This window comes from Pavona decussata, unplaced genomic scaffold (assembly GCF_977016875.1).
Source record: "Pavona decussata unplaced genomic scaffold, jaPavDecu1.1 SCAFFOLD_78, whole genome shotgun sequence".
In the NCBI taxonomy this organism is placed as follows: Eukaryota; Metazoa; Cnidaria; class Anthozoa; order Scleractinia; family Agariciidae; genus Pavona; species Pavona decussata.
In genome coordinates, this window is record NW_028145496.1 from 1,025,992 (window position 1) to 1,047,497 (window position 21,506).

The following is a 21,506-nucleotide window of genomic DNA, read 5'->3' on the forward strand; positions in this document are numbered from 1 at the left end:
CGGCCCTTGTGTGCGGTGATAACGTTGACGGCATTGCACCCCGCACACAAGAGCGTGCGCCATGGGCGATAGATCAATATTATGATAAACCATGCAATATCGGCTAGTTGAGATCTTTTGCTCCGGGCTAAGAAATTCATGTTATCGAACGATTTTCCAATAAAATGAGACCTCCGGCCTTAGATCCATACTGCAAAACGTAACATGAAGCTTATTTTCCCGAGAAACGTACTCCAATCAAAATAATCTTGACAGCTCACCTTTCTAGAAGTTAGTCCTTGTCACTTCAGAAAGTAGGAGGAGGTTGATCCGTGATATTCAGGATTTCTGTTCTCTTAATTAACCGGCTGTTTTTATTCATGATCATTGTTATCGTTCGGCACTGATGCCTATTTCTTTTAGGCGGGTATTAAAATATTCAATGATTAGCAGAGTGTGTCTTCTACGTCCAAGTCATGCAGCACAAATTGTTTCTAGAAGGAATCTCACCACTTTGGAAGGCAGACAACAGAACAGCGGAAATCTAGGACCTGCAGGTCTGGGTAACTTACAAAAAGATTCATTTTGACTCAATGAACTTCATTCAATTGCATTTTGCATCACGACATTTCAGGGTGATTTCAATCGTTAAATTCCTCAATTTCTAAAACTTAAAACTCAGTAAAACCTACCATTTCAATCTTAACACGGTTGATTTGACAGATATTTTGCATAGCCATACATGACTAAACTAATAAGCCGTAACGGTGGGAATCATAAAACAAACCAACTGCTATGTAGTTGGTGGTGACTAGATCTGTTTTCCCAAGAAATAAAGGGATAATGTGGAGAGCTTTCGCGTGCCTAGAACGGCAAGTCGATCTCTTTAGACGTAATTCAGTAACGCGCAAACAGTCTTCAGTTAAACGCCTTCCTCTGCCGGGGATTTGGTAAGTTGCATTGTTGTCTTTTATACAGAAAGAAAAAGACTTTAGGATGATCCATGTAGATTTCAAGTTGTCATCCCTGGGTTACTTATGGAACGCACATTCATTAATGTACTCGACCATTGTGTGCGGCGATAACGTTGGGAACATTGCACCCCGCACACAAGAGCGTGCGCCATGGGTGATAGATCAATATTATGATAAACCATGCAATATCGACTAGCTGAGATCTTTTGCTTCGGGCTAAGAAATTCATGTTATCAGTCGAACGATTTTCCAATAAAATCAGACCTCCGGCCTTAACTTCATACTGTAAAACGTAACAATGAGCTTATTTTCCCGAGAAAGGTACTCCAATCAGAATAATCTTGACAGCTCACCTTTCTAGCAGTTAGTCCTTGTTACTTCAGAAAGTAGGAGGAGGTTGATCCGTGATATTCAGGATTTCTGTTCTCTTAATTAACCGGCTGTTTTTATTCATGATCATTGTTATCGTTCGGCACTGATGCCTATTTCTTTTAGGCGGGTATTAAAATATTCAATGATTAGCAGAGTGTGTCCTCTACGTCCAAGTCATGCAGCACAAATTGTTTCTAGAAGAAATCTCACCACTTTGGAAGGCAGACAACAGAACAGCGGAAATCTAGGACCTGCAGGTCTGGGTAACTAACAAAAAGACTCATTTTGATTCAATGAACTTCATTCAATTGCATTTTGCATCACGACATTTCAGGGTGATCTCAATCGTTAAATTCCTCAATTTCTAAAATTTAAAATTTAAAACTAAACAATTCAACCTTAACACGGTTGATTTGACAGATATTTTGCATAGCCATACATGACTAAACTAATAAGCCGTAACGGTGGGAATCATAAGACAAACCAACTGCTTTGTAGTTGGTGGTGACTAGATCTGTTTTCCTAAGAAATAAAGGGATAATGTGGAGAGCTTTCGCGTGCCTAGAACGGCAAGTCGGTCTCTTTAGACCTAATTCAGTAACGTGCAAACAGTCTCCAGTTAAACGCCTCCCCCTGCCGGGGATTTGTTAGGTTGCATTGTTGTCTTTTATACAGAAAGACAAAGACTTTAGGATGATCCATGTAGATTTCAAGTTGTCATCCCTGGGTTACTTATGGAACGTACATTCATTAATGTACTCGACCATTGTGTGTGGCGATAACGTTGGGAACATTGCACCCCGCACACAAGAGAGTGCGCCATGCGTGATAGATTAATATTATGATGAACCATGCAATATCGACTAGCTGAGATCTTTTGCTCCGGGCTAAGAAATTCATGTTATCGAACGATTTTCCAATAAAATCAGACCTCCGGCCTTAGCTCCATACTGTAAAACGTAACAATAAGCTTATTTTCCCGAAAAACGTACTCCAATCAGAATAATCTTGACAGCTCACCCTTCTAGAAGTTAGTCCTTGTTACTTCAGAAAGTAGGAGGAAGTTGATCCGTGATATTCAGGATTTCTGTTCTCTTAATTAACTGGCTGCTTTTATTCATGATCATTGTTATCGTTCGGCACTGATGCCTATTTCTTTCAGGCGGGTACTGAAATAACCAATGATTAGCAGAGTGTGTCTTCTACGTAGAAGTCATGCGGCAAAAATTGTTTCTAGAATGAGCTGCTCACCGCTTTTGAAAGCAGACAACAAAACAGCGGGAACCTCGGACCTACTGGATATGGAAAACAAAAAGACTAATTTTGACTCAATTAGCTTAGGCTTCATTCAATTGCATTTTGCATTAAGACATTTCGGGGTGATCTCCAACGTTAAATTCCTTAATTTCTATAATACTTAAATTTTTCAGAGAGATTTTTATGCAGGAGTTTAACCGAACGTGTCTTTAACAATTTTGCGGCCAAAAATATTGTCAACAACTGCAATGGACGATAACCGGGATTGTATTAATTTTGCTGAACTGAAGGTATCTCATTATGCCTCCGTTAAACAATAAGAGAAAACCAGACGAGACCTCGCCTTAGCCCTCTATGTTTGGTTCTAAAGCTGTGTGAAAAGACATTCATTTTCTTGAGTACCCCAAAATAAGAGTAATTTTGATAGCTAGTTTTTGTACAAGCTAGTCGTTCAGAAAATAGGAGGAGATTTTATCATGAGAAAGGTTATATGTAACGTACGTATCAGGCGAGAGAAGAAAGGAGGACTGATGAGAGGGAAGAGGGAACTCCTGCCGTAAAGAACCCCTTCGATTGAATTTCTCTCAATGATTTCAGTTAATGTAATTAATATACATTATCCGTCAATAACTGCCAATTCAGCCCGGCACCAGTGGCCAGTAAATGATGAGTAAACTGCTCAAGATATAATGTCCGTAATGTTTAAAAATAAAAGAAAAAAAAAATAGAAAATTATAAGAGGTAGGAGAAAGCCTAACAAAGGGAATCGAAAACAAGATCTGTAGAAATGTTTGGCCTGACCTTTGAATCTCTGAAAAGAAGGCTGTTGTTTAAAGTTAATAAAATGTAGAATCCGAAATAAAACTTGTTTTCATTTTTATTGTTCCGATAAGCGCGCCCGAGCCTTCAAACAAAAACCTGGTGATGTTCACTTGACTGTATAACGAGCCTTCACATTAACGCGAACATCCAATCAAACTGGACTTTATCAATCACGAAATAATAAACTTCAAAAGGATGTGAGGCTTTTTCAATATTCTCATTGGTTCCCGAGAAAAGCAATTGTATAGTTGGCCAATAGAAAATTTAAATATGCCTGTCACTCGCTAGGCCGTCATGATAAAAATATTTTGAATTTCGCAAAAGCCTCACACCCTTTTTGTAGCTAAATGTCCGACGAACATGCTGGCTAAATTTCACCAAAATCCATCATATCTGCCTACCCTATTAATTCATTAAATTCAAGAAAGGTAATTCACTGGAAAACAAACTTTGACTTTTGGGCCTTGAAAAATTCGCACAGTTTTCACACCTCGTTAAAGCGGATGTCAACACAATCATCGTGAATCATGCCGCGGACCAATCAAAAATAGACGATGAGAAGTCTAAAGACTACTGCAAAGCTGACACAACGTAATATATTTTAAAACAATATTTCGGCTGGCCAAACCAGCCTTCTTCAGGTTTAGATGTTACTAAATTATATAAATGAAATTACAATATATATCATGGAGGATGTTGCAATACATGGGAGCAGCGGAAATGACGTTTACAAGGTGGTACCAAAGGATGGGGAAATAAGTAAAATAAAATAAAAAAATTACAATTCATCACGTCTATTCAAACCGTGGGGTTCCAAGGTCCCCGCTAAATCTATAAGAAAAGATTCTCTGGCTTTTCTGATTGAATCACGTGAGGAGTGGATAACTTCAAGTGGTATTAGTTGCATGTCAGTGTGGCAGTGGTTAGGTTGAGAAAGAAAATGTTCAGAAACAGTGGTTGGTTTGGATGAAATGTTAGTTTTGTCAACTGGGCGTCTATGTTCGTTGAATCTGTCTTTGAGACGTCGCTTAGTTTCACCTATGTATTGTAAATGGCAGCGGTTACATTGTACCATGTAGATTAAATTTTTGGTGTTACAGGTTATGTGTGAAGTGATGTTACGGGTTTCGCCTGTTGAAGAAAATGTGTAATGTTTAAGACCGTTAGTAATGTAAGGACAAGTGGCGCAATTTTGTCCACAGCGGAAAGATCCTGGTGGTGAATTAGTGCTGTTAGGAGCGGTGACAGTCGGTAGCTGTGCTTTAACTAAAATGTCGCGAAGGTTGGAAGTGCGTCTGTAAGCGACGATAGGTGGGTGTTTAAAAACGTCCCTGCAACAGTCGGAGGAAAGTAATATGTTAAAATGTTTGCGTAATATATTAGAGAGGTGAGGAAGTGCTGGGTTATATGTAACGACAAAAGGTATGCGGTTAATAGAGTCGTTACGGTTAGTTTGCAGAGCGTCAGTGCGAGAAATATTAGCAGCTCGTAGGAATTGTGAGTCCAGGAAGGTGTTATGATATCCTCGTGCGAGGAGATAAGCTTTTAATTCATTAATGCGGATTTGAAATGTAGCGTTAGTAGAACAGATACGGCGGATGCGAAGAGCTAAGCTAAATGGAATAGATGTTTTAGTATGTTGAGGATGGCATGATGAACTAAGAAGATGTTGGTGTTTATCTGTAGGTTTAGTGTATAGGTCAGTTTGTATAGTGCCGTTATGTAGAGATACCATTACGTCGAGAAAAGGAACGTTAGTTAATGAGTGACTGCTAGTGAACTTAATAGTGGGATGAATATTATTGAGGTAATCGATGAATATTTTAAGATGATCTAGACCTTCAGTCCAAATCATAAAAATATCATCAAGGAACCTCCACCAGGTATGGACATGGAAAGGAGCATTAGAGAGAGCGTTAATTTCGAAAATGCCGAGAAAAAGGTTAGCAAATGAAGGAGCCATCTTAGTACCCATGGCAGTACCATGGACCTGAAGATAGTGTTGCTGATTAAATGTGAAGTTATTCATGGTCAGTATTATGCGTAAAAGGTGACAAAGTGTCTCAGTAGGAATGTGTTTGTCCGTACGAGTTTCAAGGAAATGACGGCAAGCATCAATTACTTCGTTGTGTGGAATGTTGGTGTACAATGATGAAACGTCGAGAGTGACAAGCATGGCGTTACTAGGTAGAGTTCCAAGGTTAGAGAGTTTGTTAAGGAAGTCAGTAGTGTTTTTAATGTGCGAATCCAAGGAAGAGACGAGAGGGTTAATGTGGTAGTCAACGAATTGTGAGATGCGTTCAGTAGGGTGGCTGTTAGATGAAACTATGGGGCGTCCTGGGTTTCCAGTTTTGCGAATTTTAGGTAAAATGTAAAAGCGTCCAGGTTTAACGTCAGTTTGTATAAGGTATTGTTTCGTCTTTTCGTCAATGTAGCCGTCTTTGAGCATGCGTTGAACTTAAATAGTAACTCGTTGTTGAATTTGGTTAGTTATGTCTCCGTCTTGTTTTCTGTAGAATTTAACGTCGTTAAGCTGTCGATTACATTCGTCTATGTACCAGGTTTTGTCCATCACTACCGTCCCAGAGCCTTTGTCGGCCGGTTTGATAACGATGTCTTGTCGTTTCTTAAGATTCCGTAATGATTGTCGTTCATGTGAGGTTAAGTTGTCGGTTATATGATTGAGATTAGAGGTGGAGATGTCATGTTTGATAGCATCTATGTATGCGTTTAATGCTGAATCTCTGTTAGTGGGAGGCGTCCATGAGCTTTTGTTGCGGAATGGGTTAGTTGGGTTAGGATTAGAGGCATTGTTATAATCGTGAAAGTATTCCGTAAGTCGCATGCGTCGTGTGAAGTCATTAATGTCAGCTGACACTTCTGACCAATTAATACGTCTGGGTGTAGGGCAAAAGGTTAAACCGCGAGCAAGAACTGATGATTCGTCGTTAGAAAGTGGAGTTTGTGACAGGTTAATGACAGAGGTTTTGTCAAGTCTGATGGTTGTGCGAGTGTTACGTGGCGATTACGTGTACGTGTGGAGGCTTGTGTATTATTGTTAAGAAATGTGTTAAGGTTATCGCTTACGGTGACGTTAGTATTAGTGGCGTGTGAAATATTAGTCTTTTTAGCACGTCTGCGAGCGAGTAGTGATTCAAGAGATAAAGCCATTGAATTAATTCTACTAATATAAAAAGAAAATGTTTCCGGTGTGCAGTGTTCTTTTAGAAGTTTCTTGCAGTTGGAGAGTTCCTTGTGAATAAGTTTGATTTTGAGGCGGCATTCCTTTGTCAGCAGGGTTAGATGTCGGCGGGCGGTGATGAAACAAATGTTTTTCCATTGTCTATGGAACCAGAAGTTATTAGAGTCAAAGGCAGGTAGGCAGTGTGGTAATAATCCGCGTGGAATAATGTCGTTAGCAGTGTAGAATTCATAGTTTTTAAGGTGGTGTTGATAGCGAATAAGCTTCAGGTGGATCCGTTTGGTGGCATTGAAAAGGCTTGTGAACTGAGGTGTAGACTCGGCGGGAGAAGAAGGTGGGCCAGGATTTGTTTCAATGTCCATGCAGATGACAAGCGATGAGATGTAGAATAACGCAGTAAGGAAAATCATAAGCTTAAGAGGAGCATGGTAGTTGGAGGAGGTTTCTTGTATGACTTGGCAGACTTGGGATGTGCGGTAACCAGTTGTGGCTTTCGGCGAGAAGGCACCAATGCGAATTCTCCAGGATATAATATCGATTCCCATTTTGTAAAGACAAAGTGATGGTAAGCAGGAAAAACGGATCTGTTGAAGACCTACGGCTAAAACTCGACGAATGAAAATTTTAAAAACTGCAAAAGCCGTGAACGAAGATCCTGCTTGCTTGTACGATGGATCTCACAGGAGATCTAATCAGCCAAACTTGAAAAATAGACGATGACCATGAATAACTTCACATTTAATCAGCAACACTATCTTCAGGTCCATGGTACTGCCATGGGTACTAAGATGGCTCCTTCATTTGCTAACCTTTTTCTCGGCATTTTCGAAATTAACGCTCTCTCTAATGCTCCTTTCCATGTCCATACCTGGTGGAGGTTCCTTGATGATATTTTTATGATTTGGACTGAAGGTCTAGATCATCTTAAAATATTCATCGATTACCTCAATAATATTCATCCCACTATTAAGTTCACTAGCAGTCACTCATTAACTAACGTTCCTTTTCTCGACGTAATGGTATCTCTACATAACGGCACTATACAAACTGACCTATACACTAAACCCACAGATAAACACCAACATCTTCTTAGTTCATCATGCCATCCTCAACATACTAAAACATCTATTCCATTTAGCTTAGTTCTTCGCATCCGCCGTATCTGTTCTACTAACGCTACATTTCAAATCCGCATTAATGAATTAAAAGCTTATCTCCTCGCACGAGGATATCATAACACCTTCCTGGACTCACAATTCCTACGAGCTGCTAATATTTCTCGCACTGACGCTCTGCAAACTAACCGTAACGACTCTATTAACCGCATACCTTTTGTCGTTACATATAACCCAGCACTTCCTCACCTCTCTAATATATTACGCAAACATTTTAACATATTACTTTCCTCCGACTGTTGCAGGGACGTTTTTAAACACCCACCTATCGTCGCTTACAGACGCACTTCCAACCTTCGCGACATTTTAGTTAAAGCACAGCTACCGACTGTCACCGCTCCTAACAGCACTAATTCACCACCAGGATCTTTCCGCTGTGGACAAAATTGCGCCACTTGTCCTTACATTACTAACGGTCTTAAACATTACACATTTTCTTCAACAGGCGAAACCCGTAACATCACTTCACACATAACCTGTAACACCAAAAATTTAATCTACATGGTACAATGTAACCGCTGCCATTTACAATACATAGGTGAAACTAAGCGACGTCTCAAAGACAGATTCAACGAACATAGACGCCCAGTTGACAAAACTAACATTTCATCCAAACCAACCACTGTTTCTGAACATTTTCTTTCTCAACCTAACCACTGCCACACTGACATGCAACTAATACCACTTGAAGTTATCCACTCCTCACGTGATTCAATCAGAAAAGCCAGAGAATCTTTTCTTATAGATTTAGCGGGGACCTTGGAACCCCACGGTTTGAATAGACGTGATGAATTGTAATTTTTTTATTTTATTTTACTTATTTCCCCATCCTTTGGTACCACCTTGTAAACGTCATTTCCGCTGCTCCCATGTATTGCAACATCCTCCATGATATATATTGTAATTTCATTTATATAATTTAGTAACATCTAAACCTGAAGAAGGCTGGTTTGGCCAGCCGAAATATTGTTTTAAAATATATTACGTTGTGTCAGCTTTGCAGTAGTCTTTAGACTTCTCATCGTCTATTTTTCAAGTTTGGCTGATTAGATCCAACGTACAAGCAAGCAGGATCTTCGTTCACGGCTTTTGCAGTTTTTAAAATTTTCAATCAAAAATGCGTGGAGTCTTGATGTTTTGCAGGAAAGGTCACAATGTTATCTTTGGATCTAAGACGAAATGGGACAAGTGAAGGATTCTTCGTGAAACAAAGACGGTGCAGCCGTTTGAAGAAAGTGTTGTCGATCATAAACAAGCTTTGGTTGGTGCAATGACTTTGGGTAAGGTTTTCAAAATGTTATCGCGCTGCTGTACGCGTTATTGGGATTTCAACATTTTGTCACCTTTGGCCATTTTTTACCTGATGTCCTAAAACATTCTTTTTAACATATCGTCTGTTCTTTTTATGATTTTGTAAATTTTTTTCGTGAACACACTCATTAACGTGGTGTCTAACAAACGAGTGAAAATAAGAAATTTTGCAAAATCCGAAACTTTTCGTTTACAGTTCCCTTTAACGAATATTCAGTCCGCTTGGGGCATCGGGGAATTAAGGCTGTTTCGGCCTTGCGTTTTTCTTAGCAGTGAAACCCGAACGACGCTAACTCACCGAAATCGTTTCCAATCCGGGCTTGAAAAGCTGGTAAATGACAAGCAATACAACAAGCAACAGGGTAAGTGGACTTTATTGACAAAGCAACGTTAAAATTTACCATTTTATACAAATCTGTTTCATTCCCATACATTGATCCTTATAATCCAAACCGTTGTAACACAACACCTCCAAATATGCTCTCAGGGAAAGGGTGACGTTTTTTCTTAGCCCGATCTTTGGTAGCCTATGCTTCATTAGGATCGTCATCACCATGCTTCAGATCTTCTTGTTCATTGTCCTTGTTGCTCGCCATGGCTGAGGGAGCCGGGTAATGAATACCACTGTCTCTTTGGTTCGTCCGACGGCGACGACGACGACGACGACGACGACTACGCGAAGACTGCATGGCCTCGCTGCAATAAAATGAAAATACGCCATTTTCACGGTGGCGTCATGTACTAAAACTACCAGAATCCTTCAGTACGTTGTTTCCACTTGCAAATTAGCGATATCTTTATCAGAAAAAACCCTTAGATTACAACATTTGATTAAGAAAGGTAAAACAAAGAGGATTCTTATATTTGTAGTAAAACAACGTCATCGTGAAAATCGCCTATTACTGTGTCATCCGGATTCGCTTGTCATTTGTTTTCTTTTAGATACAAGTACTTTAACACAAGCAGAAACTCTTTGGCTACTGGGTTGTTTTTTTACATATGTTTATAACTGAAGCTCCGATATATGTAACTTAGTGGTAACGGCTACATTTTTTAAAATCGGTATGAAGTGATGTTTTTCCACACGGCCTCTGTTTTCCATTTTGCTTTGTGATTTTTTTTAGAGGAGAAAAATAGCTATGCGCGGGGACTATAGTCCAAGATAGATCATATATGGTTTTTGGCGTTAAAAATTCCCTCATGAATCTGACTGGTGCCGATAATAAACGGCGACAAATTGGTTATACCCATGAATAGGCCATCCAAAACAACAAAGTCTCATAAATGATACTTAAAGTTTCTTAGAAATCAAATTTTACTAATTTAACGTCTTCAACATGGTATTCGCGACATTGCAATTCCCACGACGAGATTGCCTTCCGGAAAGAAAGCCACGACTGGTTATTTGTTATAAAATGTATTAAAACAGTTGTTTACAGTCAAGTAAAAGAGAAAGCGGATTCCTTTTACAAACGAAAAAGAAAAAAGGAACAATAACATAATTTCTGATATTTTGATCTAAGTTCAGAGCGGCAAATATTATTTGTGGCGAAACAAACCTTTCGCTAATGCAAGAGAAAACCAAGATGAGTACAAGTACGACAACCAGCATCCGCTTCATGGTCAAACTCAGTAGGTCCTGTAAGAACAAGAAGAACAACTGCAACAACTACCAAAAATTAAAAAAAAAAAAAAAACAAGAAAAAAAAGAACAACCGACAAAAATGAACGACTCTCCATTTAAGTCAAAGAGCTAAAGGTATTTATTTAACCGCCAAGAAGTTAATAGTTATTTAAATAAGAGGAAACGCCAGCAATTGTTGCCTTTTGGGCGCAGAAAGGAAACTGATGCCTCTACTTTCTCGTTGCGATAAACATAAAATTTTGTAAAAACTTAGTGGTTTTAAACAGCCTTTCAACTGACATAGTACAGTCTGTGACATTAGTAAATAACCACAAAAGCTACTTACAAATCCTTTCCTTGATTCAGTGCTTGATTTCAACAATCTGTTGGTTAACTGAATGGTTAAGCTTGGGTTTCTTGTTGTAGATTGACAAATTATGTTTTGGACCATTGTGCGCGTATAAAATAAGCAATATTTAGCATGACGACACAAGGCAATTATCACTTCGTGACCCGTTTCACAACAAATTAGTAAGTGTTACTTATTTTGCTCGACGTGGACGTCCAGGTTTAAGGGAAGGCGTATGTTAGGGAAACTTTGGTCGATATTTATTGTACTTATATTCGAATTTATAGGGAATATTTCATATTTGTCCAAGTATATTTTGTGCCTTAAGGTTTTGTTATTATTGGTTCTATATCGTATATCGTTCAATTTGTAAAGGGGAAATGGTAACCTTAGTTTCCGTTTTAGCTTTTCAATAATTTGCCGAACTGTGCAAATGTTTAGGAAACCGTATAATGCTTGTTACTAAGGGGAAAATAATTAGAAAACCAACAGTAGCTATGCAAGGAAGTATTTTCAAATTATCTTCGTTGACCTGAATAAGGTTAATCAACTTTGAAGTTCTAGAAGTGTTACTTGAAGCAAATTGGTTTCGGTTAGAATGAATACTCTTGAAATGAGCTCCGTTCTGTAATTGCGTTTTCAGGAGTATTCAATAGGATAACCTTTAAGTTATGAATACTAAGTGGGTTTCTTTGTGAACTGTAATGACGGTACAGTAAAAACCCACGTGTAAGAACCTAGAAAATTAAGAACCTCCTGGCAGAAATTTGCTACTTTAATACCCCAAAATATAAGAACCTATTTAGCCAAAAAAATTCCAACAGGTTCTTATATGCGGGGTTAGACTATTTTATTTATAATATTTTACCAAAAAGGTTGTCTTTAGAGATCAAAAAATTGCACAGTGAAACTAAAAATGCACAATGTATGTTAAATGTGAACTGTTGTTATAAAACAATTCGGCTACAATTAAGAGAATGTATCTTTTGTATGTAATCTTGGTCTTGGTTTAAGTGTTCCATGCCTGTATCATCTTGAAACTGGTTTGTTCTTGATTATAAGCATTTATTCTATAAAATACTGTAACAGTTTATAATGAAGAACAAACCATATATTTTACTACAGTATTTTCTTCTCCGTAAAAATTAAGAATCTAATTAAGAACCTACTTAGCCTAAAATGCCAGTAAGTACCCCAAAATATAAGAACCTGTTTTGCCAAACTCTAAAAAAGTAGGTTCTTACACGCGGGTTTTTACTGTAATTACGCGGCACGAGCCGTCCACTGACACTTCGGAAAACTCATTAACTACGTTTACACACCTCAAGAACTTTTAACTTATCAGGACAGTTGAAAAGTGCGAGTTATCCTTGATTAACAAGTGTAGTCGTTAGCTAGTCGTTAGTGAGGTTTTGGTGCTAAAACTTGGATTTTTAATCTTCTAGGCGTTATCGGCAAAGTACTGCCGCGTCCTCTGTAATTACTTTTCACATTCACACGTATTGTATTCTGTTAACAATGGATACTTGTCATATCATATATATACAACTCTGTAAGTAGCGCTAAGTGATTACATCGCTGATTACATCGGTGAACATCAGTGATTACATGTTTACAACCTTGCGTGTTGGACGAACTTATGTCAGTTCGTCCTTCGAAAATAAACTGCTGTTGGAACCAAAAGTGAAGTTGTCGCTGTTAATTCTACATCCATTTGCGGCTAGATCTTGGTACCTCAAGGGAGTGACGGCCCTTTCTCGCAAGCGATATCTCCTTGAGTTAATCTTCCCCCAAAAATTGTCACAGAAGTTCTCCCGTTGAAGTTCAGAATAGACCGAAACGTTTCCGTTCGCTTAGAGTGGAAAAACCTCCCGTCACAGATACTTAACCTATCTGAAGCAGCTTTATAAACGTTTGCTACGTACGGTGAATTTCTTTGTTTGCCATCCACGAAGTCAAGCTATATTGACTCCTAAAGTTAACACATTGTTCCATCAGCCACGTAACATTGACCTCTAAGGTTAACAATTTATTCCATCAGTCAGGTAATTTGTCGCTTTGGTCATTTTTTTTACTTACGTTATATCCTTGTTCTCGCCTTCATTATCACTATCGATTTTTTGTAATAAAAACTTAAAAATAGAGGATATTTGGAAAAAAAATTTCAAAAGAGATATCAGCGAGAAAATATGAGCATGATGTTTCCACTACTCCATCTAAAATGTACAAGGACAAGAAAGGATGACAAGACCAGGATTGATAAATACTGTGACGAAAAAAATTCTTGTCAATTTGGCTAATATAGATATATTTTGTTAAACGTAGCCATTGGATAACATTTGTGACTCAGTCTTATCTTAAATTTCATTTGCTCGTCATACTATCTTGGTTTTACGTCGAAAACGACTATCACCTGCCTTTCACCTGTCCTTTTAGTCGCCTTTCCATTCCCTGTAACTTCAACCAACAATGCTATCAAATCATCGCTAGTTGGTACTATAATTTTACTCCGGTTCTTCACAGCTTCAACATCTGCCTCTCCTCTGAGCTAATTATAGACGGTGCCTACTATTGTTACTGCGCATATGTTCTGCGTATCTCGTGATACTCGGGTTTCCTATGGGTGTGGTGGCTACTTATGGAGGGTTTTTTTTTTGTTTTTTTTTTTTTTGTTTTTTGTTTTGCGCGGTTGAATACTATTTGGGGAAAGCAGAGCTTAGCAAGTGCTTTTGGAATCCAAAAAGAAAATTGGGGGTAACCATGCATTTTTTTAGAGAAAATAATGCTTCAACTTTGCTTTGTATTTTACTGCTTTTTTATAACAATTTTTGCTGGATTATCTCTAAAAAATGGATGGTTACCTCCATTTTTTTTTCATTCCAATAACTCTTGCTAAGATCTGCTTTCCCCCCATAGTCATAACCCGCGCAAAAACATTTCGGTATTAGATAGATAGATAAATAGTTTAAGATAGATAGATAGTTAAATGATCAATACATTGCAGCCCGGAAGCTGAATTGCGTATTTACAAATAATGAATCGATGTCATGTCAATTGTACCCAAGATAAGTGAAGTGTGTGAATTCGTGTTGCGCAACAATGTCAGTCTCGCTTTTATCACTGAAACATGGCTCCAGTCTTAGCCTGTGTCGCAGCCGCCCCCTCCCCTCAGGAAAAATCGGGGAGAGAGACGTCTGTGTTTTACCGTTGATAATCGTGTTCAGGAATAATTTTGCATCAATTAAAAATGCCGTCACTTCAACGGTTTCCGCTGCCAAAAATCCTGTGGTTCACAGATCCGCTCGACTCAATTTTCAAGATGGCGTTCAACGTGACGAGTTTTCGATGTGCAATTGAGCGTGTTTGTGATGTTTTTAGAATTCCTTCGTTATTTCCGGCAAGAAAAATGTTTTTCGGCCTCGTCCACCAGGCGAGCGGCAATCGGTGAGATTGGAAGGACTGGGAAGACAACATCATGTCCTTTCTCTTTACACGGAGTTGAAGCTAGCAGTTGTGGCGATTGTTCCACTGATATTCTTGACACCTCGTCCTGCTTATCGAAAGCGTGAAAATCCTCCAACGCAAAACGCTTTGCAGCTTGTTCTTGAAAATCGCTTGATTCTAAAAGGGTTGAGCAAGACGTCGAAGAGACTTTAACGGGTAAAGGTAAAGAATTCCAGTTTATAATATTTCGTATCTTAGCGTTCACCTCTTGAATATTTGTGAGAACCGCCCTTCGCTTTTTTAACAACGACAGACAAGCTCTGCAGATGTGCGCCGAGTTGATAACTACTGCTATATCCAACGATAAGATCTCTTCACGGACGTTAGAAACCGTATTCTTCCGCACGTCAACAAGATTTTTATCCGTATTTTTGACAATCTTATTTCTACAAAGAACACACGAACTCATTTCACAAGTCTGCACAAGCCGAGAAGGTGGCGACTCACACGTTGCGCGCCGCTCATGAAACCCCGCGAAAATGTCAACCAATTAAAATGAGCTATTTGCATGATATAATGATCAGAGTGTATCAGCCAATCATATCATTTTCCACAGATTCGTGAAAAAATCACGTGACCTCTGAACACGATTATCAACGGTAAAACACAGACGTCTCTCTCCCCGATTTTTCCTGAGGGGAGAGGGCGGCTGTTCACAGGCTACTCCAGTCTTCAATCGCTGCTTCAGTCATTGACATTCCGGGCTACTCAGTCCTACGTAGGGACCGTTCGTCCGATCATCATTTTGGTGTTTGTCTCTACATCAATGCAGTAATTCGATACAAACGACTGGAGGTGCTGCTCTGATCACGAGGTATTATGGGTTCAGCTACGATTTTAATCCAGAATCCACTTCGTCGGTTCGTTTCATATGTTAATAGACGAGCTAATCTCATATTAACCCCTAAGATAAAAAAAAATCCATTGTCAAGTAATTTGTTCCTTTTTGTCCGAATTGTTTTTCAGTTTTATACTCGTTCTTTGCCTCCTCCATGCTCGTTTTTGTTTCAGTTAAATTGCATGAGCAGATTTGGAAAGCTTTTTAAAAGAAATATCCGTGATAAAATTTGAACAAAACATTTCAATGACTAAGTGGCCTGATTTTGAAATGAAAATGTGAGAGGTTTGATAAATACTTTCTGTAAAGGCTAGTACTGATGTGTCCGGCACAGTTTGTTTACATAACACAAAATGTTACCCGTTAAACAAAATTGCTCAGTATTGGGTCTTGCAATTTGGTCTAGATATGCTGCGAACTTTTCTCTATTTTGATGTGAAACAATTTCAGAGAAATATCACTTATGATTGTAACTCGAAGATCAGTCATGGGACCTTTTAAAGTGAAAGCAATTTGCAGAAAATTGTCTGATCACCATGAAAAGAATCACTTGTTCACTGCCAGTATCTGGACGACACACAAAGGCTTTCACGAGAAATAAAAGACACTACAGTCGTACCTCCCGTAAGCGACCACCCATAATGTCAAGGATATGTGGTCGCTCACGGGAGGTGGTCGCTTACGAGAGGTCAGACTACAGGGGGTCTAAATTTCGGGTTGATAACGGAGACCTGACCCTATTTCCAGTGTTTAACGAAACCCATAGTAATAACTATTGTTACCTACAAGTATATTAAGACTGGCCCAAAATCATTCTAGGCAAAAAAAAAATAAATAAATAAATAAATAAAATAAATAAATAAAAATAAAAAAATAAGGTCTATGGTGTTTATTGTTTGTATCTTACAGCGATTGAGACAATTATTGCGAAAGAAACTTGATTCTTTTATTACACCAAGTAGCGCTGTCTAAATTTTTCAGGAACAGAACAGAAGCAAAAAGATAAGACAGATTAAAAGATAAGAGAGTTTTTTTCCTACAAGGGATTCAATAAAATTAAAGTTTATTTCAGTGTGAAGTATAGTGCATGTGTACTTTATCAATTGTTTCAATGCTAAGCTATATCGATAAACACTTCCGGTTGCTCCGACTGTAAGATTTACGGCGTCCGCTGTAATGATGTGGCCAATATGTTACAGTGAAACATTTTTCACTTTCCGCCTGTGAGAGATACAGCAGATTCTGTGTCTAGTGGTCGCCTACGGGAGGTTAAAAACAATTGAAAATATTAAGCAATCATATCTAAAAGTGGTTGCTTATGAGAGGTTCCATCTATAGTGATTTGACTTGAAAACTTTTGGTATTTTGGAAAAGTGGTCGCTAATGAGAGGTCGTCGCTTACGAGAGGAAGTTGCAAAGGGAGGTTTGACTGTACTTACCTGAGTACAGGTTACTGCAGAGGTCTTTTCGGTTTCATTAAAACTTTCACCGGTGTGCAAGTTTTCTTCTGTTTTTATTTATGTATGTATTTATTTATTTATTTATTTATTTATTTATTTATTTATTTGTTTATTTTTTGGTAGCTATAAAATAATTCTAAACGGCCTCAGACGCCTTTTTTAATACCCTCACAATACTAGAAAAGTCCATCCTTCAAAACAGACTAAGGAAACTACGATATCTTAACACTGGGAGCAGCCACTGAGTTGGAGTTAGGCTATCTGGAGCACGATCTTTCATGACTCGGGACACACAGACAGTTCTTTGCCTATCTTGATATACTGTATGGGAAAGCTAAACAATGTCCTGGACTGATGATATCGCTGCCATGGTTGGCTATGATAATTCAAAACAGTAGGCAAGCGTGAATAGTAAAGTGTCTAAAAAGAGACAGATTCATTGAGATTTGCTATCATTTGTTGTTTTCGAAATTACCTTTGAACTTTTACTTGAGATTCCAATACTCTTTAGCGTCCTTCACAGTTTTAGGCCTAGCCAGGAGTCGTAAGTGAAGAGAAGTGAAGAAAGACTTTGTTGTACCTGTCTAAGTTTTCAGCACAACTTGTAAGCTATTTCTTCATTTAGAAACGAGTATCAAAACGTAGGCCGGGAAGATGACGGATGTAGACGATTCATTTGCATCAAAAGTCGCATAAAGTCCATGGAACAAGGTTGAGAATAATTTTAAAACTCCAATTTTCGCGTCCCTTTTGTATACCGAGAACCAAAGATGCAAATATACTAACAAGTCAATAAAAGAAAATTGATTTTGATGCTTTATTCATTGTTTTATTCCATATTTAGTAGATAGCTTTTATAAATGGGAATAATGATTTCCCCTATTAACATTGTTGATACACCACAGTTAGATACTAAAATGTATATTAACTGGAATAAAATTTAAACGTTTTTCTACTGCAGGAAATGCAGCATAACTTCCACGTCAGACAAGTTGCAATTCAGTTTTCTTGATATCCGTCATCATCCGGATCATAATCATCATCATGCTTTAGATCTGCCTGCCCAGTCTCTTTCTTACTCGCCATGACCGCGGCAAACTGTTGATGAATGCCAGTGTTTCGTTTGTGCACCTGTCCCTAACGACGACGACGACGCCAAGCATCGCTGCAAACGAAGGAAAATCAACATTAACATAAACTTTTTTTTAACCACAAAAGGTTTCGTTTTTAGGATCGGAAATTTATGTTGAAATACGAGCTTTCGATTCCCTCTCGGAATCTTTTTCAAGTGGTGTGGGACGTTTTGTCACATGATTAAGGTGATAAAATATCACGTGAGAAAACGTCCCGGTCGATCGCCGGGAGATCATATCCAACGTCGCAATTCAATGGCGGAGCCTGCCAATGAATTTCAATAGCCTCTCTAATTCTTATTTTGAATTTGTTGTTGTTAAAAAGATGCTTTAAATAAACGATTTTGAAAAAAAAAGTATGTAAACCTTTCTTTGACTGTTGAAAAAACCAGGAAGAGCACAAGGAAGATAATCAGCATTCGCTTCATGATCAAACTTGAGAATTCCTGTAAAAACAAAGCAAAAGTTAACAACAACAACAAATTTTCTAATTGCTTCCACGTCAGCTGGGGTTTAAAATGTTTCCTTGTTTAGTTCAACCCTGTTTAATTTACAAATAAGTTAATAAAAAACAAATTTTTAAACTTTACAATCTTCAAATTGTAAAGCTTTTTGTGACAAGAAATCATCAGGAAACCATCAGTATTTGCTTTTGAAGAGTATTATTGCATTTTGTCAGTCTGACAAAACTAGAGCTATTATTCGTGGGCTCCCGGTTTAAATTTAGTATTTCCTACGTCCATATAGTGTTTAAACAGGCTTGAAGTTTAATTTCTTGCAAAGATATATGTAGAATCAACACAGAAAAAAATTCAAAAGATATATATTTACCAATTCTTTCCTTGATTTATCGTTTGACTTCGAACATCTTTTAGGTGAAAGTCGTGGAACTGATAGATATGATGGCTACTCAACAGCTTATAAAACCTATTTTAAGCCCCTCCAGTACCTAGCTTTTAATTGTTTGCTATGCATATTGAACTCTTTTATTTGTCATCCATTAAGAGAAGCTTATAATATATTCACGCCTGAAGTAAACAACGAAAAGATAACATCGCAGTTCCCACCCGAAGCAGCATCCCAGATCCGCTCCCAAAGATACCTGGCGTACAACACCGCCAGCAACCTACACAGCATAAAATTCCTTGAACTACTGGACAACCTCAGAAAAGATACTATCAGTAACTACACCTCAGATAATAACTCACCTAACCAAATAAACACAGCTTCCAACCGTAACAATAACATTGACACAAGCAACACATCAAACGAAACGAAGCTAGTCACCGACCTCACACATAACCTCAACGCTCAAGAAATCAACCTCCTATCCAAAGGGCCCAAGTTCAGCCTCTCTTCTGTAGTCAATGAACACACAATCACGAGCATCAATATCGCATTCTACAGACTAGCAAACCAAATAAGATGGAAACGCTATCGCGAGTCAAACCCTCAAAGGTCAGATTTTCTCACCTATCCACACACGTGACACATCTACAGACCCCAGTCTGAAGACGAACTTAAGAACAAGTTGCAGAGGATTCATCATAAACTCCAAGTCACTCTCAAAGCACTACAGCCCCAACGGAAATGGTCAAATATTGACAAAACAGACAAGAAAACTATAAAAGAACTTAAAGAGAAGAACTACATATGCCTTCCCAGCGATAAAGGTACTGAATTCTGCGTCATAGAACGGGACACATACACACGGGTCGCCCTTGACCATCTTAATGACGCCAACACCTACCAAAAAGTGTCCTGCATGTCAGCCAAGACAGTCGAAAATAAAGTAAACACAGCCTGGAAGAAGATCTGCCGACAAAATGAATTCCCTTCCTTTGTCAAAAATAGCTTCCTTGCGTCAAACACAGACCTGCCCAAATTCTACCATCTCATCAAGGGTCCCGATATCAAAATACGACCTATCGTATCCAATGTCAACGGACCTACCCAACGGATTTCATGGCTTCTCGCCAACGCCCTCAAACCTATGCTAAAACATGTCCCAGCCCATTTAGAAAACAGTCTCGAACTTATTAGATGCATCCAAGCTGGCGATCTCACCACAAACAAAGCGCTACCTTATCCATGTAGCCTCGACCCAGTACTCCACCTCTCCAAACAAGACGTCTCAGACCTCCTCCATGTCACGCTAAACAACATGTACTTCTCCTTCAGAGATCAAGTTTATCGCCAAAAAGAAGGCCTACCTATGGGTTCTAGCATTTCAAGCATATTGGCCATCCTATCTATGGATAAACTTGAACCCATCGCCCTCTCCTCGTACCTTATGATAAACCCTTACAAGAGATATGTAGACGACATGTATCTCCAAACGACTAATGAAGAAACAGCTGACCACTTCAACAAGATAATAAACAATGTGCACCCTAACTTGAAATTTGAAATCGAAAAACCACAAACAACACCGAATGGCCAGTCACTGTCGTTGCTGGACTTCAAAGTCACCGTATCACCGGATGGGAACAGCTCTTTTGAATTCTACAAAAAGCCAGCCAAGAAACCACTATTTGTCCACTATCAGTCAGCCATGCCAACCAAATCCAAACGCAACTTCATTCGCAACGAGAGAAAACGCATTGAAGACAGATGCTCCTCAAATACATCTACAAAACAACACCTGGGCGCATTCGATGACATCCTTCGCTTTAACGGTTACCCAGAGAACAGTATAGAGCAAGCAAAATGCCCACAAAATCTTCAACGAAACTCTCAGCCTATCAGCACGGAGTGGTCGTACCTTAAGATCTCTTACATTTCTGAACGACTCAATCACAAGATCACTAACATTGTTAGAAAGGAAAACATCCCAGTACGCGTTGCCCACAAGTCCTACACGCTCAGACGAGCCCTATCCCACACCTCTACGGAGCGCAAATGCACCAGAGACAAATGCCCCATCGCTAACACCGGATTGTGTTTACGAAAAAATGCAGTTTATCAGCTCACGTGCAACAGCTGCGATCAACAATACATTGGTAGCACAACACGCTTCATCCATGACCGCGTAAGAGAACATCTCAATAACGATAACTCCTCCGTTAAAAAACACATCTCTTCCTGCCAGAACAACGACCATCAAAATTATTATGAGCGAAAACGATCCCGCTAATCTACGCCTCTACGAAGCATTCTACATCATGAAATACAAACCCACACTCAATTCCCGAGAGGAATGTACTGAATTCGCGGAACTGCTATTTTAATATTTCATTTTAGAGACTACAATCCATCATTAGAACCTTGTATAACGCTCACAGTTTATTTCTATAGCTTTCACACATACGTCACATTTTTTACACATTTCACCCTTCACCCTACACTCTCTTTGCATATATATACAGCGCGCGCGGAATATTTCCTCATCCCTGATGATGCCGTTGATCGGCGAAAGCTTGGATTTTAGTTTTTACTTTTAAACAGCAGTTCAAGGCCTCAATTGGACAGTTTTTAATATTTTTAACCATGCTGCTGAAAAACAA

The 21,506-nt window shown here is 38.8% G+C and overlaps 1 protein-coding gene, 1 long non-coding RNA gene and 1 pseudogene across 4 annotated transcripts in view; 1 reads left to right on the forward strand and 2 right to left on the reverse strand.

Moving 5' to 3' along the window:
* LOC146476230 (uncharacterized) overlaps positions 1 to 10,723 on the reverse strand; it is a 28,249-nt gene extending 17,526 nt beyond the window's left edge. The window contains exon 1 of one of the 3 annotated variants that reach the window (XR_014865671.1): positions 10,652 to 10,723. This is a non-coding gene — a long non-coding RNA (uncharacterized LOC146476230). Of the gene's footprint in view, positions 1 to 1,306; positions 1,361 to 2,345; positions 2,414 to 10,651 lie in introns of those variants that run through there. The other 2 variants (XR_014865670.1, XR_014865669.1) reach the window with 2 other exon arrangements.
* LOC146476231 (uncharacterized) lies at positions 3,989 to 6,356 on the reverse strand (annotated as a pseudogene).
* Positions 10,724 to 19,765: 9,042 nt separating the features above from the next.
* On the forward strand, positions 19,766 to 21,136 carry LOC146476232 (uncharacterized). Its single transcript, XM_085114688.1, has one exon. It carries the CDS (start codon positions 19,766 to 19,768, stop codon positions 21,134 to 21,136), a length of 1,371 nt encoding a protein of 456 aa, XP_084970814.1.
* Positions 21,137 to 21,506: the final 370 nt, after the last annotated feature.